Source organism: Rhynchophorus ferrugineus, unplaced genomic scaffold (assembly GCF_030347505.1).
Source record: "Rhynchophorus ferrugineus isolate W39M unplaced genomic scaffold, kcgeb_rfMv2 rfM1, whole genome shotgun sequence".
Taxonomy (NCBI): Eukaryota; Metazoa; Arthropoda; class Insecta; order Coleoptera; family Curculionidae; genus Rhynchophorus; species Rhynchophorus ferrugineus.
In genome coordinates, this window is record NW_027472580.1 from 50,774,865 (window position 1) to 50,797,161 (window position 22,297).

The 22,297-nt window shown below is 30.2% G+C and overlaps 3 protein-coding genes across 5 annotated transcripts in view; 1 reads left to right on the plus strand and 2 right to left on the minus strand.

Annotated features, from left to right (window-relative positions):
* Positions 1–1,349: 1,349 nt before the first annotated feature.
* LOC143206948 (uncharacterized) lies at positions 1,350–13,030 on the plus strand. The gene is made up of 3 exons (XM_076419827.1): positions 1,350–1,479; positions 11,911–12,024; positions 12,692–13,030. Exons 1-3 carry the CDS (start codon positions 1,407–1,409, stop codon positions 12,871–12,873), a joined length of 369 nt encoding a protein of 122 aa, XP_076275942.1. The 5' UTR covers positions 1,350–1,406; the 3' UTR covers positions 12,874–13,030.
* LOC143206944 (uncharacterized) lies at positions 5,596–9,032 on the minus strand. The gene is made up of 4 exons (XM_076419807.1): positions 8,720–9,032; positions 8,541–8,659; positions 7,761–8,256; positions 5,596–7,658 (listed from the first exon to the last, which is right to left on the minus strand). The coding sequence occupies exons 1-4, from the start codon at positions 8,790–8,792 to the stop codon at positions 5,716–5,718; spliced, it is 2,631 nt and encodes an 876-aa protein (XP_076275922.1). The 5' UTR covers positions 8,793–9,032; the 3' UTR covers positions 5,596–5,715.
* A 940-nt stretch (positions 13,031–13,970) lies between the features above and the next one.
* The window catches only part of LOC143206947 (zinc finger HIT domain-containing protein 3), a 68,049-nt gene continuing 59,722 nt past the window's right edge, over positions 13,971–22,297 (minus strand). Inside the window, exons 4-6 of one of the 3 annotated variants that reach the window (XM_076419822.1) lie at positions 15,913–15,928; positions 14,243–14,295; positions 13,971–14,188 (exon numbers count right to left, since the gene is read on the minus strand). In XM_076419822.1, the coding sequence (XP_076275937.1) occupies positions 14,121–14,188; positions 14,243–14,295; positions 15,913–15,928 (137 nt within the window). In that variant the 3' untranslated portion in view covers positions 13,971–14,120. Of the gene's footprint in view, positions 14,189–14,242; positions 14,296–15,912; positions 15,929–17,810; positions 17,940–18,006; positions 18,060–18,158; positions 18,175–22,297 lie in introns of those variants that run through there. The other 2 variants (XM_076419821.1, XM_076419824.1) reach the window with 2 other exon arrangements.

Genomic DNA, 22,297 nt, shown 5'->3' on the forward strand with positions numbered 1-22,297 from the left:
ATTTATATTTTTCAATTAACTTACCGACTGGCAACAAACACACACACAATTCTTACAATTGTCCATTTTAATGTATACAAAAAAGAGCAGATTAAGATATTAAAGCATTTGGTTAACAGATGCAAGAAAGAAAGATAATTTTTTCAATTGATACTAATACAAAAATTAATTGGGTCAAATTTTGTATATATATTAACTTTTAATTTTTACATTAAAGAGTTTGTTCTTAGAAATAATAATATCTAATATTCAAAAAACTAGTCTAATTCAACCTGAAAATACTGCGAGTCCAATGTCCATTTAAAAAGGGACCTAAAATATCAAATATGATCTAAAGGGTTACCTTAACGACTTTACTAAACTAAAACCTTTAATAAATTATTATTGGCTATGGAAGGATATTATAAACAAGGAATTCGCCGCCAGACATTGATATAGCATGGTGATATTTTGCGAACATCAATAAATGATGTGGACACTTATAATTTTTGGCAACTAAGGAAGCATGGGGGCTGCTGATCAATATCACAGTGGACGCTTTAGTGAGGAAGATGTTTTAGAATTTAAGGTTTGAAATATTCTAAACGATACTATTCATATTTTTCAATTAACTTACCGACTGGCAACAAACACACACACAATTCTTACAACTGTCCATTTTAATGTATACAAAATAGAGCAGATTAAGATATTAAAGCATTTTGGTTAACAGATGCAAGAAAGAAAGATAATTTTTTCAATTGACACTAATACAAAAATTAATTGGGTCAAATTTTTTTTATATATTAACTTTTAATTTTTACATTAAAGGGTTTGTTCTAATATTATCTAATATTCAAAAAACTAGTCTAATTCAACATGAAAATACTGCAAGTCCAATGCCCATTTAAAAAGGGACCTAAAATATCAAATATGATCTAAAGGGTTACCTTATCGACTTTACTAAGCTAAAACCTTTAATAAATGATTATTGGCTATGGAAGGACATTATAAACAAGGAATTCATCGCCAGTCATTGGTATTGGTTTAATATGCGTAGGTTTAATAATAAAGATCATTGTACTTGATAAACAATTTAAATGATTTATTAACTTACTAATTAACATTTGCGCAAAGAAAAGTATCTTCAACAACACCTTGCAGTAAAATCTTCATCCAAATACATCGTTCTGATATATATTTGGATTATTCTATATAGGGAATACCAGATGTCATCGAGTAAATACCACGATTGGATTTTACAAATTACCTACCAATGTTAATGGCCTAGGTAAACGAACCAAGACGTTAATGTTTATCGCAAATAAAAACAACAATTTAAGAAGCATTCTTTTCACGTTTATCGTAGTGCAAAGATCTTATTAGCCTTGTTCAAACGTGTTCTGAAACTCATATTTTCGCAAAAAATGTTTTGCGTTCGATATATTTTACTGTTGTGTTTAATATATGAATGTGTCTCAATGAGCATAAATTATCAAGGTAAAATAGCGGCAAGAATATTTTTTATAAATCTATATCATGAATTGACTATATAATTACGAATATTCATAATGATTATAGCAGCTTTCCTTTTAAAAATATTTCTAGGTCTATCGGTTTGCTATCAATTTTTAACAGAGTATTTTCTAATTGTTAAGCTAAATAAGTCTTTAAATAAATGAATAATTTTTTGTAAAATATATTTTTTGTTCCACTAAAATGCCGGCTTGTTTGTTATAATGGTCAAGGAGAAAGGGGAGTCCTTCAACTGTCGCGATAGTACTGGGTTCGAATCTCGCCAGGGCATGATGTACTTAATATTTTTGATTCTTCGTAATTGTGATTTTCCATAAGCAGGAGTGTAAAATTCGACAAGGAACAAGTATCCCAGTTTTGTCAGTAATCAGGCTGGTTAAGTTCGATTATTTCTTAACAGAGGCTCTATGACGTGGTTCGAGGCCTACGTTTGGCAGTCTAATCCAGGTAGAACCTAATTGATATAAACGATACTTCAAAATATAATTGTAAAAAAAGTACAAAAAATTAATGTTTTTATAAAAAAAGCAAATGTTAAGATTGAAGCGAAGCTTAGCAAAATCAGACTGATTATAAGTCATCAAAGACTAAGTTTATTGAGTATGTCGATATATCTCAATTGAATGAGTATAGAATAATGTATTAATAATATCTCTTAACATAAACTATTTTTTCGATTGCTTGCTAATTGATAATGTTGAATAATTTTGACTTACCAGTTGACAGCGGACCAGGTTAAAATGGCCCAAGCAGCAGCTATATATAAAAATAGAATAACTATATTGACAAATAGAAACAAAACACTGTACTGTACTGTTTTATGGCTGGTTTTGTTAAGGGAAAAATATTTATTGTTATTAGTCGTATTTGGTTAAGAACAATAGAAGTTTTTCATTATGTGCATTTTCTATTATTGATGCGATAAATTCCTAATCCTAAATCTGAAAAAAAATGATTAGGTTGTGGTGAATTGGGTACTTATTTTGGAGCATTTTCTCTTTTTCTTCAAGATGATACAAAATATACTCTGAAAAACAATAGAGTAAGTTTGTTAAATCAGTTTTATTTTAAGGTTATAGAAATATGTTCATGGAATATTCAATTTTGAATTTAATTGTTCAATATTATCCACTCGAAAATGAGTATATTGTTTCAAGTACCTTGTTCGAAGAAAATTGTTTTCCATTTGTGCAGTTCGGTTCCAACCTTCGTAAGTTGAAAATGTATTTTCAATACGCTCCAAGCTCTAAAAACATACTTTTCTTTAAAAAAATCCAGTATTTTATTACGTTATTTAATTGAGTGTTAAACACGCATAACAGATGCGGCTATCCGTCTCTCAGTGGACCTAAAGTGTAATGAATACGTGATTACGTGACCAGACAAAAAGACTGCATCTAATTTTTATTAGTATTTTAAAATTATTTTCCCTTATTTTACAATAGTCCTTGTGAAATTCATTTATAGTATTTTTCGTCAAAAACTAGTGCAAAAAATAATACGTGAGTGAAAAATTAAGTGCGTGAAATAAACAATGTATTTATTTTATTTTTTATCCTTTGGATGTAAATACAATAAAATATTAACAAGCTAATAATGGCAAACCATAACGATTCAACCAAATCACCTGCACGCTATGATATAAGATTGGAACAATCAGCAATAACGTAAACTCCACAAACAGAATGGACTACAGTCATTAACAAAAAACGATTGAGAAGCCCAGAAGAAGAAATTGAGAGGAAACAAACAAGGATCACTGACTATTGGTTACAGGAACCAATAGAGACAAAAACAGCTTTAGCGACAATAATAAAACACATCCATGACCTATTGAAAACCATCACTACGACCTACACAATTAAAACAGTGAGCTATGAAACAATTAAAATCCAATTATTCGACGCGGAGCACTTTAAAGTTCTAGTAAAAGAATTAGACGAAAGAAACACCCAGTACCACAAATTCAGGCCAAAATCCGAGAAAACATTTAAATTCGTGTTCATTCGTGTTCATTCATTGTCGTTCATCTCTAGATTAGAAAACATAATGGCCAAACTAATGGATCAAATGAGTACGATGCTTGGTCTACTTACAACCGTCGTCAGCAAACTTGCCTAATGCCTGAAACCATTAGCTACCAAATCGCCGTCTGGAATGCCAATGGGCTCCAACAACACGCCAGGGAGCTAAAAATATTCGCAACTCAAAAAAATATTGACGTTTTGATGGTTTCCGAAAGACATTTTACGGACAAATATTATTTGAAAATTCCCAAATATAAACTTTATCATACAAATTACTCTGATGATAAAGCACATGGAGGTACAGCCATAATCATTCGAGATGATATAAAGAATTTCGAGAAAGAAAAATTCCGCAAAGACTAGTATAACCATAGAGGAAGTCCATGAACCATTAACAATGTCTGCGATTTATTGCTCACTCAAACATAACAACAAGGCAAAACACTTTCAAGAATTCTTCAGTACGTAACACGTTAGGTAATAGATTTATAGCCGGAGGAGATTACAATGCAAAACATTTAATATGGGGTTCAAGAATAATAACCTCAAAAGGTAGAGAGCTGCTAAAAGCAATAAAGACAGATAATTTACAATATATATCTACTGGTGAGCCAACATATTGGCCTTCAGACAGAAATACAAAACCAGATATTATAGATTTCTATATTACAAAGAATATTGATACAAAAAAGTGTCATGCAGAATTATGTTTGGACCTGTCTTCTGATCATTCACCAATAATAGTAACACTTTCTTCAAAATCATTATATCCGATAATCTCCAAAGTTTTCGAGAAACTATACTAAAAGAAGCTAAACTATATAATGGAAAAAAGAAAAATTATTCCAGAACATCAGTTTGGGTTTCGCAATAAGCATGGAACTATAGAATAAGTGCATAGACTTGTAAACAAAATAAACACTCACCTAATGGCCAAAAGATATTGTTCGGCTGCTTTTCTAGATATAGCTTAGGCTTTTGACAAAGTATGGCATACGGGACTGCAGGTTAAACTAACGAAACTTCTTCCTCATCCAGACTAAAATTAGTTATTAAAATCGTATCTGATACTGAAAGACATTTTATTGTAAACTAGCTGACCCGACAGACTTCGTCCTGTCAAAAAGATTTGTAATGTGGCAGTTTTTGTGCCTACGTATTTTAAAAAATTCTCCTGAACAGAACCATCACCCTGGTGATAGGGCGTTGTGAATAAAAAATAATTAAATAAAACATATATAAGGATTGAAAAGTAAGTAATCGCTTTATTGTTAATCATGTGAATCATAATTATTATTATTATTATCATTATATTGCTTTGTGGTATACGATGTTTTTTGTTTGATTACCTGGCGCATAGATAAACAAATCTGATGGTTTTCCAACACGGGAACAGGCAACATACAATTGACCATGTGAGAAACATGGGTTTTCTAGATTAATACCACAAACACTTAATGATTGCCCCTGGGACTTGTTTATAGTCATAGCAAAAGCAAGCCGTCAACATGTCTATAGGAAATTTGCCATTACCAATGTCAATGAGTTGTTTAGAGAATATGTTTCCAGATTGGTCATTTTGCAACTCGACACGCATATTCTTGCTTAAATGAAGTACTTTAACATGTTTCCACAAATTGGAGGACTTTAGACATGCATTGAGTTCATCAGCTGGCGTTGATCGTGGAATCACTGGCAATGTTTGACGAAAATCTCCTGCTAATAAAATCATTGCACCACCAAATCGGTTATTATTGCTACGTAGATCTTTTAAGGTTCTGTCTAAAGCCTCCAAAGATTTTTTATGTGCCATCGTGCATTCATCCCAAACAATCAATTTACATTGCTGCAAAACCTTTGCCATTGCAGAGTTCTTCGAAACGTTGCAGGTTGGAGTTTCATTGCTTTGCATATTTAATGGCAATTTTAGTGCTGAATGGGCTGTTCGACCACCTTCAAGCAAAGTTGCTGCGATTCCCGACGAAGCGAGTGCAAGTGCAATTTTATTTTGTGAGCGAATTGTTGCTAATATTAATGAAATAAAAAAAGTTTTTCCTGTACCACCAGGTGCATCTAAGAAATAAATCCCTCCAGTTTCATCATTTGTTACTTTCATAAGAGTTTCAAATACATACTTCTGTTGTTCATTTAACAGTGGAAGATTTGTTTGAATTTATTCTTTCAAAGCGTTGAGATCATACAGTCTTTCTCGATGCAACTCTTGGTTAAAAGCGTCATGCATTGGACGATTGGGCGCGGTCAGGCCTAATTGAATTAATAGTTTGTTTGACATTATCAAGCACATGTCCTCAATTGAAATCAATGCTTCATTGTAAATTTCTTCACTGATTTGTATATTTGGATTTCCCATTCTATTCCGTATTTGATACAAAATATCATCACACATATAATCTTTGTACTTCATCCACAAATCAATTGGGTTTGATGGGAAGCATGTAGATATGATTATAGAAAACAATGTTTGTATTTGATGAGTGTGTGATGATATTACAGCATCATTGAGAGTTTGATCCCAATGAGCGTCATTTTCAAGCAATTGCAAACGTTGACAGGCTTCTCTGTAGGATCCACACAATTCACCATCAACAGTTCGTAACTGTTGGAATGATGTTGGGCCACGTACATTGACTAATAGCAGTCGTAAATAAGAACATTCATCATTGCTTGGATGTACTGAATAAATCCGGCCAATCGCATCGGTGGAATATACATCTGTATATCCTGGAACTGGTTTTCCTTGTTTCCGTCGTATAAATCTCCTTGAGGATTGATTCCAGGTATAATATTTTGGCATTTCAGAATATAGCAATGTTTGTGCGAAATCATCGTTTTGGCATGTCTCAAAAAAACTGGTTAATGTAGTAGATGGTGGCTGAGCAGCTCTTTGTACTGCGTTCTGTGCTGTAAAATACACTCTTTGTCCATTTTCTAAATGCACAGCTAAGTGAACAACAGAAGGGTGTCTCTCATGAATAGGAAAAGAAAATATTCGCCAAACTGCTTCATTACTACTGACATAGCGGCCCATTTGGTATTGGGTAACTTCAACATTAGAATTCTCTGCACCAATTTCAATCACAGCCATATCACTCCCTTTGCTTACATATTTGCAAATGTATTTAATCGATTTCACTGAATGGCAAGATTCAACGTTGATGTGTGCTTTGAATGTCTTTGATAAAATGGGTGAATATGGAACAATCCAACGATTATCTATTTCAATATCTTGTTGATTTAATTTGACAATTGTTGATTTTCCATTGTCTGCTGTCGATCTGCGACGATACAATGGATAACCGTCATTACCAGTAATTGTTTCCGATATTAATGTCCGTGGATATCGTTTTGAACATTTACCATCCATCATACACGGTGAATTTTGATTAAGAGTTCCACAGGGACCATGTATCATGTTTTTGATAACTACCTCATGCAATCCAGGATCTACTTGTACATTAGGGATTTCAGCTGATATCACTGCATCAACTTCATTTGGCCTTATCTTTTCAACCAACCAAATCAAAATGTGTGCATGTGGCAATCCTCGTTTCTGCCACTCCACAGAATACATCCAGCAGCGTGTCTCACCAAACACATTATGTTTTACGATGAAATTCATTAAAGATTTCAACTTTTGTCTAAAGACTCTGGCTGTAATATCATGACGATCAATGGATGATTTCCCAGGTAATAACTCCTGCTTAATTTCTATCCATTGCGGATTGCATGTAAATGTGATGAACAAATCTGCTGTACCATAATGACGAACATACGACATGGCATCTTGAGCATATTCGTGCATATGCCGAGGGCTTCCGATGTATGTTGCTGGAAGAATAGTCATCCGACCGACATTCTGTGCATTTCCATCAGTATTAATCGCATCTCGAAGGTGAATATACTCTTCAGATCGGAGTTTGGTTTGATTCAACCTGATGAATGTTAATCTCTCCGTTTCAATTTTAACATACATGTCATCAACATATTTGTGATATAATCGCCGACATTTCAATATGCGATTATCTGCATTTTCCCGAATCATTAGGCGGTATGAATAATAGTTCATTGAACTGACTTTTTTGTTGGTTTCAGAACCTGTAAACAGATTTTGTTTTAATAACATTCAAATATAAAATTAAAATACATAATATAGTGACTGAGATATTATCGCCATAGCTAAACTAATATTTTAGTTACCTGTAATGGGATTTATCATTTTTATTGATAAATCGTAGCCATCTTCACCTTGCCAAAATATAATGGGATATTGCAGTGCATCATATGAGCGGTGTGTTTCCTTTATAGGTTGTAATTGAAAATTCCGACGATGTAAAACAATATCACGGGATTCCAAGTTTTCTCCAACTACAACGATAGCAACTTCATCAATAGTTGGTGCATTAAAACGTCTTGTATGTTGACCTGCAGGTGTTTTATCAGCTCTGATTACAATTTTGTGATTATCGGATGGCATCAGATCCAGGGCAGTTTTAAACAATATAATCAATTGATTGTGTTGATGAAATAAAGTTTGTAATTGTTCTACAATAGACCTTTTTACTAAATTGTTATGTGCACAACGCAGATCAATTTCTTGTGGTGAATTGCCCATAAAATAAATTTGCAGGAATTTGTTGTCGCTATCTGACACTGGTAACAGTGAACCTGCTCTGTGATATATTTGCCCTTGTATCTGTAAATAAAAAAAATATTATGGTGTGGTATAAATTAATGGATTGTCAATGATCAAACTTAAATAATATTTGATCTTAAAAAGTATATATTTAGTTTTAACTAATATCTATCAAATATAAAATATAATAAAAGTGTCACTGAAACTGAATCACCATATAATATGATGACTAAGTGATATATTTCGTAATTATTAAGAAATTGAAGATTAGTAAAACATCTTAACTTTGGTGACAGAAAATTTTGTTCGCTAAAATAATTATGAGTAACTGCTATAATACATACCTTGAAAGTTGGCATAAAATTTTCCCGAACTGCATTTGTTGCCCCAAATGAAGTCATTTGAAAGCAATTGTTATATTGTTGAATATGTGTCAAAAAGTGTATAGAATCTGTTCCTATTCCTGAAACCAATGAGTACAATGGTTCTGGTGGTGGATCCAATTGTATCAATTTCACTTTACCATTTGCGCAACACAATCCATTGGCTTCGTTTTTGTATTTTAATGCCTTACAGTGTGAGCAAACCAAGTTCATAGAACCAATAACAACACATTGGTAGTTACTGTAGTCAATTGACACATCGTAACTGAAAGCAGCTGGATTCAAACTTGCGCGATTATTAGTTGAATGTCGCGCTCGCGCTTCACGCGAATCAAATATAAATTATTTTTTCACTAATCACGAACTAAACAAACACTAACTAACTAAACACTCTGCACAAAACACGATATACGAATTTGTTTCGTGTATCACTTGACAATTCATCTGTCATCTGTCAAAAGTCATCTGTAACAGACAACTTTTTTTTTTAAATTTGATATGACTTGAACTCAAATCCTTTTAAGCCGTACGAATTGTTTTATTTATTTAAAATTTGAATTAAATTTTAAACAAATAAAAAATTTTAAATAAATAAAACAATTCGTACGGATTAAAAGGATTTGAGTTCAAGTCATATCAAATTTAAAAAAAAAAGTTGTCTGTTACAGATGACTTTTGACAGATGACAGATGAATTGTCAACTGATACACGAAACAAATTCAAACAAAAAGGGCTATTTTTAGGGTTTTTCCAGCAATAATTCTAATTTTTCTCGCCGTAAAAACCATCCCTGAACTTCAACGAACATTTTAAAAAAAGATTTGGCCAAATTGGTCCAGGCGTTGTTGAGTTATGCGCTTAGGAACATATTTTGCGATTCATTTTTATATATAAGATTTCAGGAGTTTGTATCTTAAATATAACTACTGTTGCAACATACACAAACGACACAGCAAGCTTAGCATCCCATGAAGATCGAGTCACAGCATCAATAAACCTACAAATCCACCTGGAGCAAATACAATTATGGTTGACCAGGCACATTAAAGCCAATGAAACACCCATGTAGCGTTTACCCTGCATAGAAGAACATGTCCACCAGTGAATATCAATCATCGTCAACTCCCCCAAGCAGAGCATGTTAAATATCTTGGTATGCACTTAGATCGACCCCTAAGCTGGAAGAAGCACATACTCTCTAAACATAAACAACTTGGACTCAAATTATATCAAATGTATTGGCTCATCGGGCGCAAATCTAAGTTATCATTAGATAACAAGGTATTACTATATGAGTCTATACTCATGCCTATTTGATCATATCGAATCCAACTATGGGGTACCGCTAGCAAATCTAATATATCCGTTATAATAATTCCAAAATAAAGTGTTGCCATTATTGATGCTCGGTACTATATTTCAGATAAAGTGATACAACGCGATATTCCTCTTGAACGAGTAATTCAACGAGTGTAATTCAACGTGTTTTTGTGAAGTACTTGGAAAGAGTGCCAGTGCATCCCAACATACTCGCTAACTAGCTAAATATGCGAAGTGATAGTGAAGTGCGTAGACTAAAATATTTAACACCACCTGATCTGATTACTGGACATATATAGACTTTAGAAAAAGTAGAAAGTTATATATATATATATATATATATATATATATATATATATATATATATATAATATAGACATAAGAAATACTTATTGCCTATAGGGCAGATTGTGGAATCACAAAGAGTAAAAAAAATGTAACATTTGTGCGATGTAACCAGAAATTAGAGAGATTAAAATTTAACAAATAGGGTGGATGTTGCTATAATTCATATTTATTTTAGAGGCGCGATTTGATCTGTGTGAGATATTGTCTTTTTTCAACTTCTTTTCCAAATTCTAGACCCTATTTTCCTTCTGTTGCCAACAAATGTGCCAACCACTTTGCAATAATCTTTATAAAAATTTTCTATTACTTAAACTTCTATTATCGTTTCATTAATTTTAAGTTTGTGAGATATCTTATATTCTAAGTAAAAAACGTAAATTAATTGAAATAAATGTTATCAATATTTTAATTTAAATTGTCCAATTAATTAGAAATATAATATAAGTAATTGATATTATGTGTTCTTGTGTGCCTCTCAAATTTTAAGTTTGGTATTTCTATATATCTGTATCATTCTAAATATGACGTTAATAATGCAGGAATGTGAAAATTATCAAATTCAAATAAAAAATCGACAGGTTTAGTTACAGTGCACCTAGAAACTTATTTTGATTTTGGCTATGAACTATTTCGCAAGTTTTGTCTTTCAATAAATTGATACTCTACATACGGGGTTTAATGTAAAAGCCTTGGGCATATTCTAAACACTACTATTTGAGTATAAATTACGAACTGTTCTCAATCACCAATGTGACCTCTTATGAACTTTATAGTTTGTATATCCACACACGTTTATATGTTAATTCCTCTATATGTTAATAGTCTCTTATGGGTTAATAAAGAGGTGGGAATTTCTTTGCTATTTATTTAACGTATATCTCAGAATATTTTGAAAGTATCTGTGTTACTTCAATTGAAAGTATTAATTATTATAGATCAATTATTTTAACATAATGTCAACAATTTTCTGTTTTCGAATAAGGTAACAGATTCTTAATTAAAAACAATTTTTTAGTTGTAAAATTATTGTTTACGGTTTTTTTGTTGGTTTTAATTTTCTCTTCCATGGTAAATCTTTATGGTAAATGAAGAATACAATAGCAATAATAATAAAATTATTTATTTCTTTTCTCAACAATTTTGAACATTATTGAATATATATATATATATATATATATATATATATATATATATACACGTATCAGAGTAAGGCTTTCGTACAAAACTATCTGGCGCTATATGCTTCAAACTATATTTAGTAATGTTAAAATTATACTTTTATTGTACTTTGTACAAGTTTGAAAACTGATATCTATTAGTGTATATAGTATTTTCACTCCAATTGAAACAAGTAGCAAGGATTTTATTTCACTATTTCATGCCAAAGATATTTGTAGTTGAATAGGATAGTGTGATCTGTAGGGCATGAGTTGATGCCCACTTATAAACTTGATTACCTAATTGGCTTGCTAAGAAGCTAAGATAATTTATGTCTTTATTCGTTTTTCTGTAGTAGACTTTGTAAAAAATGTCTTATTATTATGTCTTATTATCAATAAATAAAAATTTATTCAAGGTCATTGTTGTCGATATCAGTAACAAAAATTAACTTAATTCATTTTAATTTAAATATCATTTACTAAACTATTGCATGATCTTTCAGATGAGCAAGCCTTGAGAGTTAAAAGATCGCCACATCATGGCGGATTTGGAGGTGGTTTTGGAGGAGGATTTGGCGGAGGATTTGGAGGAGGATTTGGCGGTGGATTTGGAGGAGGTTTGTATTGTTATGAATTCAGAGAACGAATACATTATTTTCATATTCCCGTGATCATAAAATTTGTAGTTATATAATTACTATTATAATTTCTAAGTTATATAATCTAGTTATTTTTCTATATTTCTTTCTAATCTCTTTCTTAAAAACGTTGTCTCTTATGAAATAAGAAAGTTTTTAAAGTAGTTGTCTGGATTTTGCTTGTTAATTCGGTTATTGTAAACCAATTATATTGGCGCTATGTGTAAGTCCTGTATAATAATAATAAATTTTTGTGTGACTTTGAGAAGCATTTTTATGATGATAAAATTCTCGAAATTTAATAGCGATTTGTTAATTATATTCCTTCCTAAACACATCATTGAATATCCATCAGAATTAATTCACGTCATATATTGAAAACAACATAAGTTGATAGGAAATATTAAAAATTTACTATACATATAACTTTCAATAATTTGTTATACATAAGTCGTTAATATATCTTTTGGTTTTATTCTGAATTTGAGTCTGTATTTGCTTAAAATGTTATGGTAAACAAGGTCTTTTGAAAGACGAATTACCAAAATGAGGTCTTGCTATAGAGTACATTAGCGTAAGCATGTGATAAATGATTCGTAAATAAATATTATTTTTGTTGTGAGACCAATAATAAAATATTTTATAGGTTTCGGAGGTTTTGGCGGAGGAAGAGGATTTGGTGGCTTCGGTAGACTTGGAGGATTCGGCGGATTCGGTAGACCTGGATTTGGTTTTGGCAGACCTGGCTTTGGTTTTGGACCTGGTCGAGGAATAGGAGGTGGTATATTGGGATTAGGAATTTTATATAGGCGACGGCCTTATTTTTAATTCATATCCTGTATATTTACAAACAAAATACATATTGTTTAGGTGTTTTAATCTGTTCTTCATCTAGTTTTTAAATAGTATGTTTAACATTTGCGTATGTTTTTCAAAATTTCTCTTAATATAAAGGTTATTGTTAATAAAGTTGTGTTAAACATTATTTACAATTTTTATATAATTACTGTTTCTATATACCAAGAAGTAACTTATAATATTTTAAGAATATAGGCCTTTTTTAATTATTTTTATTTGCAAAAAAAATATTATTATTTTAGAAAAATGTTGTACAGAAAATGTTCAAGGTAAAATGAATGAGTGAATGTATATCGTTACAAAGTTTAGAATAGTTAGTTGGAAGTTCCACAATGAAATATTAATTACCTTATCCATTTATTTTCTAAAAAATATAATGTAAATTTAATTTACATTTTTAGTTTTTTCTAATATCATTTAATAATTTATTGTAATATATTAAATATATGTCCATACCTGACTTTCATATATGAAGCCTAGTGATTATGAGGATTAGTTAGAATTAAAAATATGATAGATATTAAGATAGACTATACAATTAATGGTGTTATATTTTCAATAACAATATTTAAAATAGCCATATTTATTAGGTAACATAATTACAATTAGCTATTCGACGAATATTAATTATTTTAATTATATTAAAAATATTTTAATTCCCTTCGAATATTTGAAGATATTAAGTTTTGTTAACATATAGTTTAAAAATAACATATTTCTATAAAAGTACTTTTTCAGTTGTAGCTAACATAAAAGGGGAAGTTTTTGTTGTAATAAAACTACCGATTTTCATATAGATAAAGACAAATAAAGCAAATTTGATGATATGTTAAAATTATTTTATTTTTGGTTGTATTTGTTTATAAATCTTATTGTTATTTATGCGAATTACTGTATAAAACGCTCTACGAAATATGAAATGAAATATTTAAAATAGTTGTCTTTTATAATAATTAATTAATAAAGTTTAAGAGTTATTCGTTAGTAGTTAAAGGGTTTCAATATTCTTTTTTTTTTCTATTTCAAATAACCGAAAAATATGTTAGTACATTTTGATATAATAATATGATAAACAATCCACATAACAAGAATGTCAATATTAGTAATATTTAGTAGAATTTTATAAACTGTATTAAGCGTATGTAAGTATAAGTTTTAGTAATAACATATTGTTGTATTTCAGAATTACATATCTTAACACTAATTACAAATTATTGTTATCCAAAATTTGCTCCAGCTTGCTCGATATCACCAGACTGAGTGAAAGTATTTATATTCGTGTTACCTAATAACAAAAAATGGTCATAAAACAAAGAAACAACGTTTAGTTAATACAAACCTATTCCACCAACGTTGAAATTTTCGCTGTTAGAAAAAGCTGAGGCATCTGACCTAAAAAATATGGATTATTAAGATAACAGTTACAGTTATAGGTGAAAATTATTACCCATCTGTGATAATTAAATGTTAGAATACAATGCTAAAAATAGTAGATTTGTCTAATCTAAGATTTTGTTGTATATTTGTAAAAGTTTTAACATTGGTCTGTAACCAAAATTAACTAAATCTCGCCATTATGTCATTCAAAAACAGTAAGAGATTTATTTTCGTTTCTATTTTAAACTTCGCAATCAACTGCATACAATATCCTCGAATCGTTTTTTTTTAGTTTATGGATCTTTAGTTATGGTTTTAGGATCCAACTAAATCAGGTTATTGAAATAGATTGTTTTAACGCTGTATAAAGCTCAAATTATTTTGAGTGAATACAATTCATCAACAACAAATATTCTTAAGCATGCTATTAGATTGTAAAGCTTTAAGAACTAAACATAACTACTGCCTATGACTATTTTAATTTAAATTTAATAATTTTTGTATATGCAGCACTTTACTTAACGGTATAATTTCATCATTCAGAATTATTGCTACACTAAGAATCACATAATCACTCCAAAATAGATATGCTGAACTACAGATGCGATGATCAATGGACAATTGATATTGTTATCTGTAACCGGATCTACCATAAGCACCCAGTTTATGTCCTATATAGACTATCCAAAGACATTTTATTTTATTCCTCATGAGTGCCTTACTCATACTCTAAAGTTCGATAAAGTTGACATGAATGTTATAAGGCTCTTGGTTTATCAAATGCCAAATTGAAGTACGAGAATTAATAGTCGCTATTCAGAATCACTTGCATCAAATGCGCAAAATTGTTAAAGAGTTATCCAGTGACATCAAAATGCAATTTGGATTAGATAAGAGTCAAACAATGCTTAAAAACTTTTATAAAATCGCGTCTATAAGTCCGGGATAAAATAGGCTCAACGAATTGAGTAGAAATCTAAAAAAATCGTTCTTCAATGTGAGTTTATACAAAGGAAAAGGGTATTAGAACATAGCTGCACAGTAAAAACCTCGGGCTGTGTTCTGAGCTATGTGTTTACTATTGCACTAAAAGCTGACGTTCAAACTCTATAACGTTTGATCTTTATTAAACTGCACACAAAACATTACTCTAAAAGGAAGGGAATTAGCAGATATCGGTAATCAACTTCATAAGCAGTCAATTTAAAACAACATATCTAAAATTTGAAACAACAAATGTGTCAAGTGAGTATCTTTTCACCTTTGTATAAAAAAAACCTTGAAGCATATCAGGAGACAGATGAAGAAAGAATGAAAAGGAAAACACTTTCATGGAAGGAATTCGTTAAAGAATGGCAAATATAATGTCGATAGTGTTTCCAAATAGAAATAGGTGTTAGATTTTGTGTTAGAAAACCAAGATTATAAAATTTATTGGTATCGTACAGTGTTCGCAGATCAGCGAGTACACCAGACTTAATAGTGGTTAATAAGATAGAACACAGGGTAATATATCGAGATCTAGATGAGCATAGTGAGCTGTTGTGTGTTTTAAAATTTGAACTCTGATAATATGAAGATGAATATTAATATGAAATACTAGACATAAAATAAAACGTTTATGTTACTTACTTCATTATTACAGCAGCTGAAATCAAGAAAACACATATCAGTAAGTTACATGAAATTATAACCTACTATTACCTACTCTTTACCTTTTATAGTAACAAGAAAACATATAAATACCAATAAAATTAGATATTTCATGTTGAAATATTCAACCAATGTTTGTAGAATTGAAAAAGTAAACTAATTTTATTAAAAATCGCATCTTTTATATAAACAGCAGGTTATTAAATCTAAATACGTAAACAAAATACGAAATTTGTAGCACATTAAAAGCGTATTAAACCGATGCACACAGTAAATGATACTGACATTTAATACCAGTTTCTGACATTTCAAATGACGAATTAATTTTTCAAGGTCACCTAGATATAAAGTGAATTTGAAATGAGTAATTTGAGTAGTAAAGAATTTGACAACTATCAACATATATAATACATAATAATACAACATTTTAATTATATTTAAAACCTTACCGACTTAGAAAGCTAAAACTGATCTAATAATAATACTTTATATTATTAAATAACGCATCTTCAACAACTATTTTAATACCTAAGAAAGTATGCTAATTTTTCCTACTGGTGAATCATTATTAACTATTCTTAGTTAAGCAGATGGGCATTGTGGAGGTACTGAAAGGTACCTTCCATGGACTCTACTGAATCGTTATTATGTGAAATTTCTTTGAAAAATGTTGATAATTATATCTAAGATATGCATAAAATATATCTTTGGAATATTTCATGTTGAAAGTAACTATATTCATAGCTTATAGCGATATTCATCTTTTATTATGCTGTAACTTCGTCATAAACGTTTTATAAGTTTTTTCATTGGGCAATTGCAAATCGGATGATTAAGGATGTTCTAAAGCTGTATTTTTTTCAGATCAATATTAAAGTTTTACCGCTGCTCTACAGAAAGAAATGTTATTATGATGGAACGCCATTTCTTGGCATACAGAATTATGGATTGTTTCAACGATAGTGATAATCGCACATAACCTCTTTCATTGTTGGCCTTTTCATTGCCCTTGTAAGCCTTTGTTAGGGCTGAGTTATTAACTAATAAGGATCCTCTTTTTCATAGTTCATTGGATAATTAAAAATGAATGGTGGTAACAATAAAGGAAGTTCCAATCAAAAAGGTACGGAATGAATGAACAACAGCATAAGTCTCATGTACAGAATATCTTAAAAATATTTAATATATATAATTATATATTTACATATATATATATATATATATATATATATAAAGTTGAAAATATTTAAAGTTGATTTAAAATATTGTGGATTATATATGAATGAAACGTCTATAATCATTAAGGTGGATTTGCTACTTTAGTTTTGTCAAAAATTAATAAACAATGAGTTGAAATATTGGCGAGTGTTAGATATAATAATTTGTATCCTTCTGGCAACAATAGCTGCCCATGTTCAATATCAGAAAAATGATGCGTCTTTTAGAGGTATTTATCTATTGAAGTAACGTTGCAAATATAAATTTGGTCTAAAACAAAGATCTACATATTGGTCTTGACAGAGTTTGAGAGATAGAGCACGGTAAGTTTAAACATGAATGTATGTGGGTCAGCTTCAACTTTTTGAAAGTTGTAGTAAATAAAATACAGTGCAATTAAAATTCAATTTTGCTAATTTTGGTAGGGCTTTCTATTGGAAAATAGTGACAGTTTTTTTATGATTTTAAAACACACATCTTATACACAATATTATATACACAATAATTTGATTATAAAGTCACTTATATCAAATAAATTTTATTTGTTTTCATGTGAGTAAAACATTTTTATTTTCGTTAAGCAACAACAAAATCAATAGGAAATCTTAGGGTATGAAATATAATATTTCTCAATATACAATAATAATTTATGTGATTTTATTAGGGTTTTGATCATATATACAGTATCATGATTTATAAAACAATATGCACAATATATTATCTCCCAAAATTTACACCTTGTTGATTAATATTTCCATGTTGAGTAAAAGTGTTTCTATTCTGGTTTCCTAAAATATATTTGATTATTAAGATTATATTATGTATATAGAAATAATTAGCATTTTATAGTCTTACCAATTCCACCAATATTAACATTTCCACTGTTGCTATAAGCAGTAGCTACAGCTCTGTAATAATAAATTACACATATATTTAGATTTAAACATTTTTAGGAAAAATAATCATATTTTACAAAGTTACATTCCATTAACTATATATATACATACTTAGAAACAGCACCAGCTACAAAATACAGAAATATATATTAGTATGTCGAGAAGCAAAAAGGTGGAGAAAAAAACACTTACCAGCAATAGTGATGCAAATAATAAAAATAAGCATGAAAAGGCCTAAATATCTCATTTTGTATTTTATAGCAACCGAAAGAGAATCACAAATACCACTAAATCAAAAGTATTGCTTATATATAATATTATACTGATTAATGAGAAAATACATGTATTAAGTAGATTTTAATTGGTGTAATTATGACGTAGGCATTTCTAGACAGAAACATATAATAACAATTAAGAACAAATTTCTAATATTTTTAACCGTCTGAATATAATTTACCATCCAATAAATCCTAGAATCCTAGAATCCAAAACCTTCCACAAGTTTTTCCATGTGGGCCTGAACCACGAAATTCTGAAAATGTTACCAAGTAACATAATGAACTATTCAACTTCAATATCTCAGTCTGAATTTGAAGTTTTTTGAATGAAGTTGCTGTTGTTCAATCAAAGTCTGAAATCAATATGGATTTATGGAATTCTGTTATGGGGATGTTCCGCGAATAAATAAATTACACATTTTCAACACCAATTTCACCAAATAAATTAAAGGAATCACAAAAAAAACCCGAGGAGAGATTTCAGTCTTCAATAGTAGTACGGAAGTGTTACAACTAACGAATAATACTCGAGGAGGACACAGACTCAAAATAATGAAACCGTTTGTTATTGTAATGCAATAATAAAGTGTATTTAACAGAAAAAACAGCAATGCTAATTATTTCTGAAACATTGTTGGTGCTAACTAAGGACCGATAGGAAAAGTTCTTGCTTGAAGTAACGTTTCTAAAATGAATTATATTGTTTGGGATATTTGATATTGATATTTACACTATTTTATTTGGTTAAAAATGTATCTAGGAGTATCCATCCTAGAATCTTCACCATAGATGTAAATTTTATGTCCATACTAATTTTGAGATAAATACATAAATATTAATTGATTAATATTGTGTATTAATATTTATGGATTTTTTAATTCAATGAATTTCATTCATTTCACATTAGAGGGTTTTGAGGGATTCTGAAGTGGACTCGATTTTCACGTTTCTATGAAAATAGCAGCAACAAAATAGCAACGAATTATAATCAGAATGAATAAATTTGGTTAATATGGTGGATACGCTAGGACTTTTAGCACATCGCTTAAATATACTAAGATACTTTTAACGTTCATACAATATTACAATTACCAATTGTAGATGTAATTAAAACAATGTTAATTTGTATTGTTCCAAATATTTTTTCTTGCATATCCGCTTTATACATAATATATATAATAAAGAAGGAACATAACTAAAATTAAAACTAATGAATTTCTACCTGATTTGTTAAAGGGAGTTTATGTCAACAGAAATTATATGTTAGATAACCAAAATTTACCTCTACTCAGCTTAAATTGTAACAAATGTTCTAGTTGGTGTTAAATTATATAAATTATACAGAATAATGTATGTGCAACTAGCGGAATATTCAATACTAAATCAACCACCATATTTAAAGCGTGCTTTTAAGCCTTAAAGTGCGTAGCGTACTAGCATTGTTTTAGTGCTAGTTCAGCATGGCTCCATATATGTTATATAAAGGAAAAAATATGTTCACCTTTGAGATTTGTGTGAAATATTTAGAATTAAAGATTTCGTTCATGATGATATAGGATTGAAACTATAATCTTACCTGCAGAGTCTTTTCAACAGCTTGTCACTTCTTTCCGTTAAAATAAAATCAGTATTATAGTAAATTAAAAGTTTATTTTAGAACAAATGTATTGCAGATCAAACTATGAAAACCTAACCATGAAATATTAGAATTACGAGACATCCGACTTTAAAATACACCTCTAGTCCGCCTATTCCTTACATCAACATTGCAGTTCAAGATCTACCATCAAAGGTGGACTGAAGTTGCTGCGAATAAACCTAATTGACTAAAATTTAGGTCAAAGCAATTTGAAGACGTTTACGTTTTTTGGTGTACATTCACCCTAGAAACCTACTGTTTTGATTGTATAGTCTTTGGTATTTTCTGATGTATCCACGCTTGGAAAATAATAGAAAAAAGAAGTGCATATATTTGTCCACAAAATAAATATAGACTTAAATGCCGAAAAATATTTTTTGGCTGCATCCCGAATATATCTCAGACTTTTTATTAAGTATGGTACTCAGAGTTGAAGGTTAAATTAAACAAGCTCCTTCCTCAGTCACAGTTTCAATTACTAAAATATTACCTCACAGATATTTCACTACATTAAAAGACAATGAACTCATTGAATTACGTTCAAAATACTCAGTAGTTCCACAAGGAAGTATAATGGATTCGATATTGTATCCCCTATATAAAATTGAATTATATGCAGACGATCCAGTCATATTAACACTACATGAGAACTCAATAACAGTACCAAAGAAACAAAATTTGCTCATTTATCCATCAACATTTACTATGCTTAGAAGAACATCTCCACCACTGAATATCAATAACTATCAACTCCCCAAGCTGAGGATGCTAAATATGGTATGCATCTAAACGGACGCCTAACCTTGAAGAAGCACATACTTGCTGAGCAAAAACATCTTAAATTAATTTAAACTATATTAAATGTATTAGCTGGTCAGAAACAAATCTATATTATCCATAAAATTATCATTAAAAGACAAAATATTGCTATACGAATCAATACTTAAGCCTAATTGGTCATATGGGATCCAACTATGGGGTAACGCTAACAAGCTTAATGTAAGTGTTGCGTGCCATTGTCGATGCTCCATACTATGTCTCTATTGAAGTGATACAATGTGATATCCCTTCAGAATAAGCTAGTGAACCTAGAGAACAGAAAGAACCTCTCTAGCAAGTTTAATTCAAAATGTTGAAATGCTAATCAGCTAAATGCAACGTGATAATGAAGTGCATAAACTAAAACGCTTAACATCATTTGATATGATTATAGGTCAAATATAGATTTTAGAATAATATTTAGGATAGGATTAAGTAATTAAGGTAATACTTTATACAGGAATTATGCTGACGATACAGCGGTTTTATCATCACACGAGAATCCATGATCAGCTACAACAAAACCTCCAACTTTATCTTAACAAAGTTGAATTATGGTTAAAAACGTGGCATATTAAAGAAAATGAGACAAAATCTACCCATGTGACATTCACCCTTTATAGAAGAACATGTCCATCAGTAAAATTGAATAATCATGAACTTCCGCAAGCAGACATCATTAAATATCTGCGAATGCATTTTGATCAACGTTTGACATGGAAAAAACATATAGTAACAAAACGCAAACAACTTGAGCTTAAAATAAATCAAATATATTAGCTGATGGGCCGTAAATCTAAATTATCATTAGATAACAATGTTTTGCTATATAAGTCAATACTTAGGCCCATTTGGACCTATGGTATTGAACTGTGGGGTACAACTAGCAAATCTAACATAGTTATCCTCCATAAGTTCCAGAATAAATGTTGCGAGTCATCGTCGATGTCCCATATTAGGTGTCCAACAAACTGATTCAGCGTGATATCCCTTTAGAACCCATAACGAGTGTGATTCGAAGTGTTAGTGCGACGTACAATGCACTCACCAAACAGTTAAATGTGCGCGATGACAGTGTAGTACAAAGGCTCAAACGCAAATTATCATACGAACTTATTAATAGAAACATAGAATGAGTTTTAATAATCTCTAGAACAAGATAGGATAGATTTTAGAATAAGCTAGAATAATATGTAAGATAAGGTTTAGATTATAAGTTTGCAGATCACTTACTGAAGCGGTCTTCTACATATCAGTAGAATTATATTGGATAACGGAAATCATATAAGAATACTTATTGCCCATGGGCAGATTGTTGAAGTTCTAAGAGATTAATTAAAAAATTGTTTATAATATAATCATAATAAATGCTTATTTCCCACTGGGCAGATTGTTGAACCACTAGAAGTAATAATAATAAAAATAAATTGGAAAAAATTGTTAAACTTCGCCAGCCAAGCCTTTTAACTAGTAAGCTATTTCTTAACCATTGAAACTGATAGTCCCCATAGTAT

What these genes read in the sequence shown, in the direction of transcription:
- LOC143206948 (XM_076419827.1), top strand. Translation starts at nt 1,407, where the DNA reads ATGTTTTGCGTTCGATATATTTTACTGTTGTGTTTAATATATGAATGT. An exon ending in AATGAGCATAAATTATCAAG is followed by an intron (nt 1,480 to 11,910) that starts GTAAAATAGCGG and finishes ATGATCTTTCAG; the next exon opens with ATGAGCAAGCCTTGAGAGTT. An exon ending in TGGCGGTGGATTTGGAGGAG is followed by an intron (nt 12,025 to 12,691) that starts GTTTGTATTGTT and finishes AATATTTTATAG; the next exon opens with GTTTCGGAGGTTTTGGCGGA.
- LOC143206944 (XM_076419807.1), bottom strand. Translation starts at nt 8,792, where the DNA reads ATGAACTTGGTTTGCTCACACTGTAAGGCATTAAAATACAAAAACGAA. An exon ending in ATTTTATGCCAACTTTCAAG is followed by an intron (nt 8,257 to 8,540) that starts GTATGTATTATA and finishes TTTTATTTACAG; the next exon opens with ATACAAGGGCAAATATATCA. An exon ending in AATGATAAATCCCATTACAG is followed by an intron (nt 7,659 to 7,760) that starts GTAACTAAAATA and finishes ATCTGTTTACAG; the next exon opens with GTTCTGAAACCAACAAAAAA.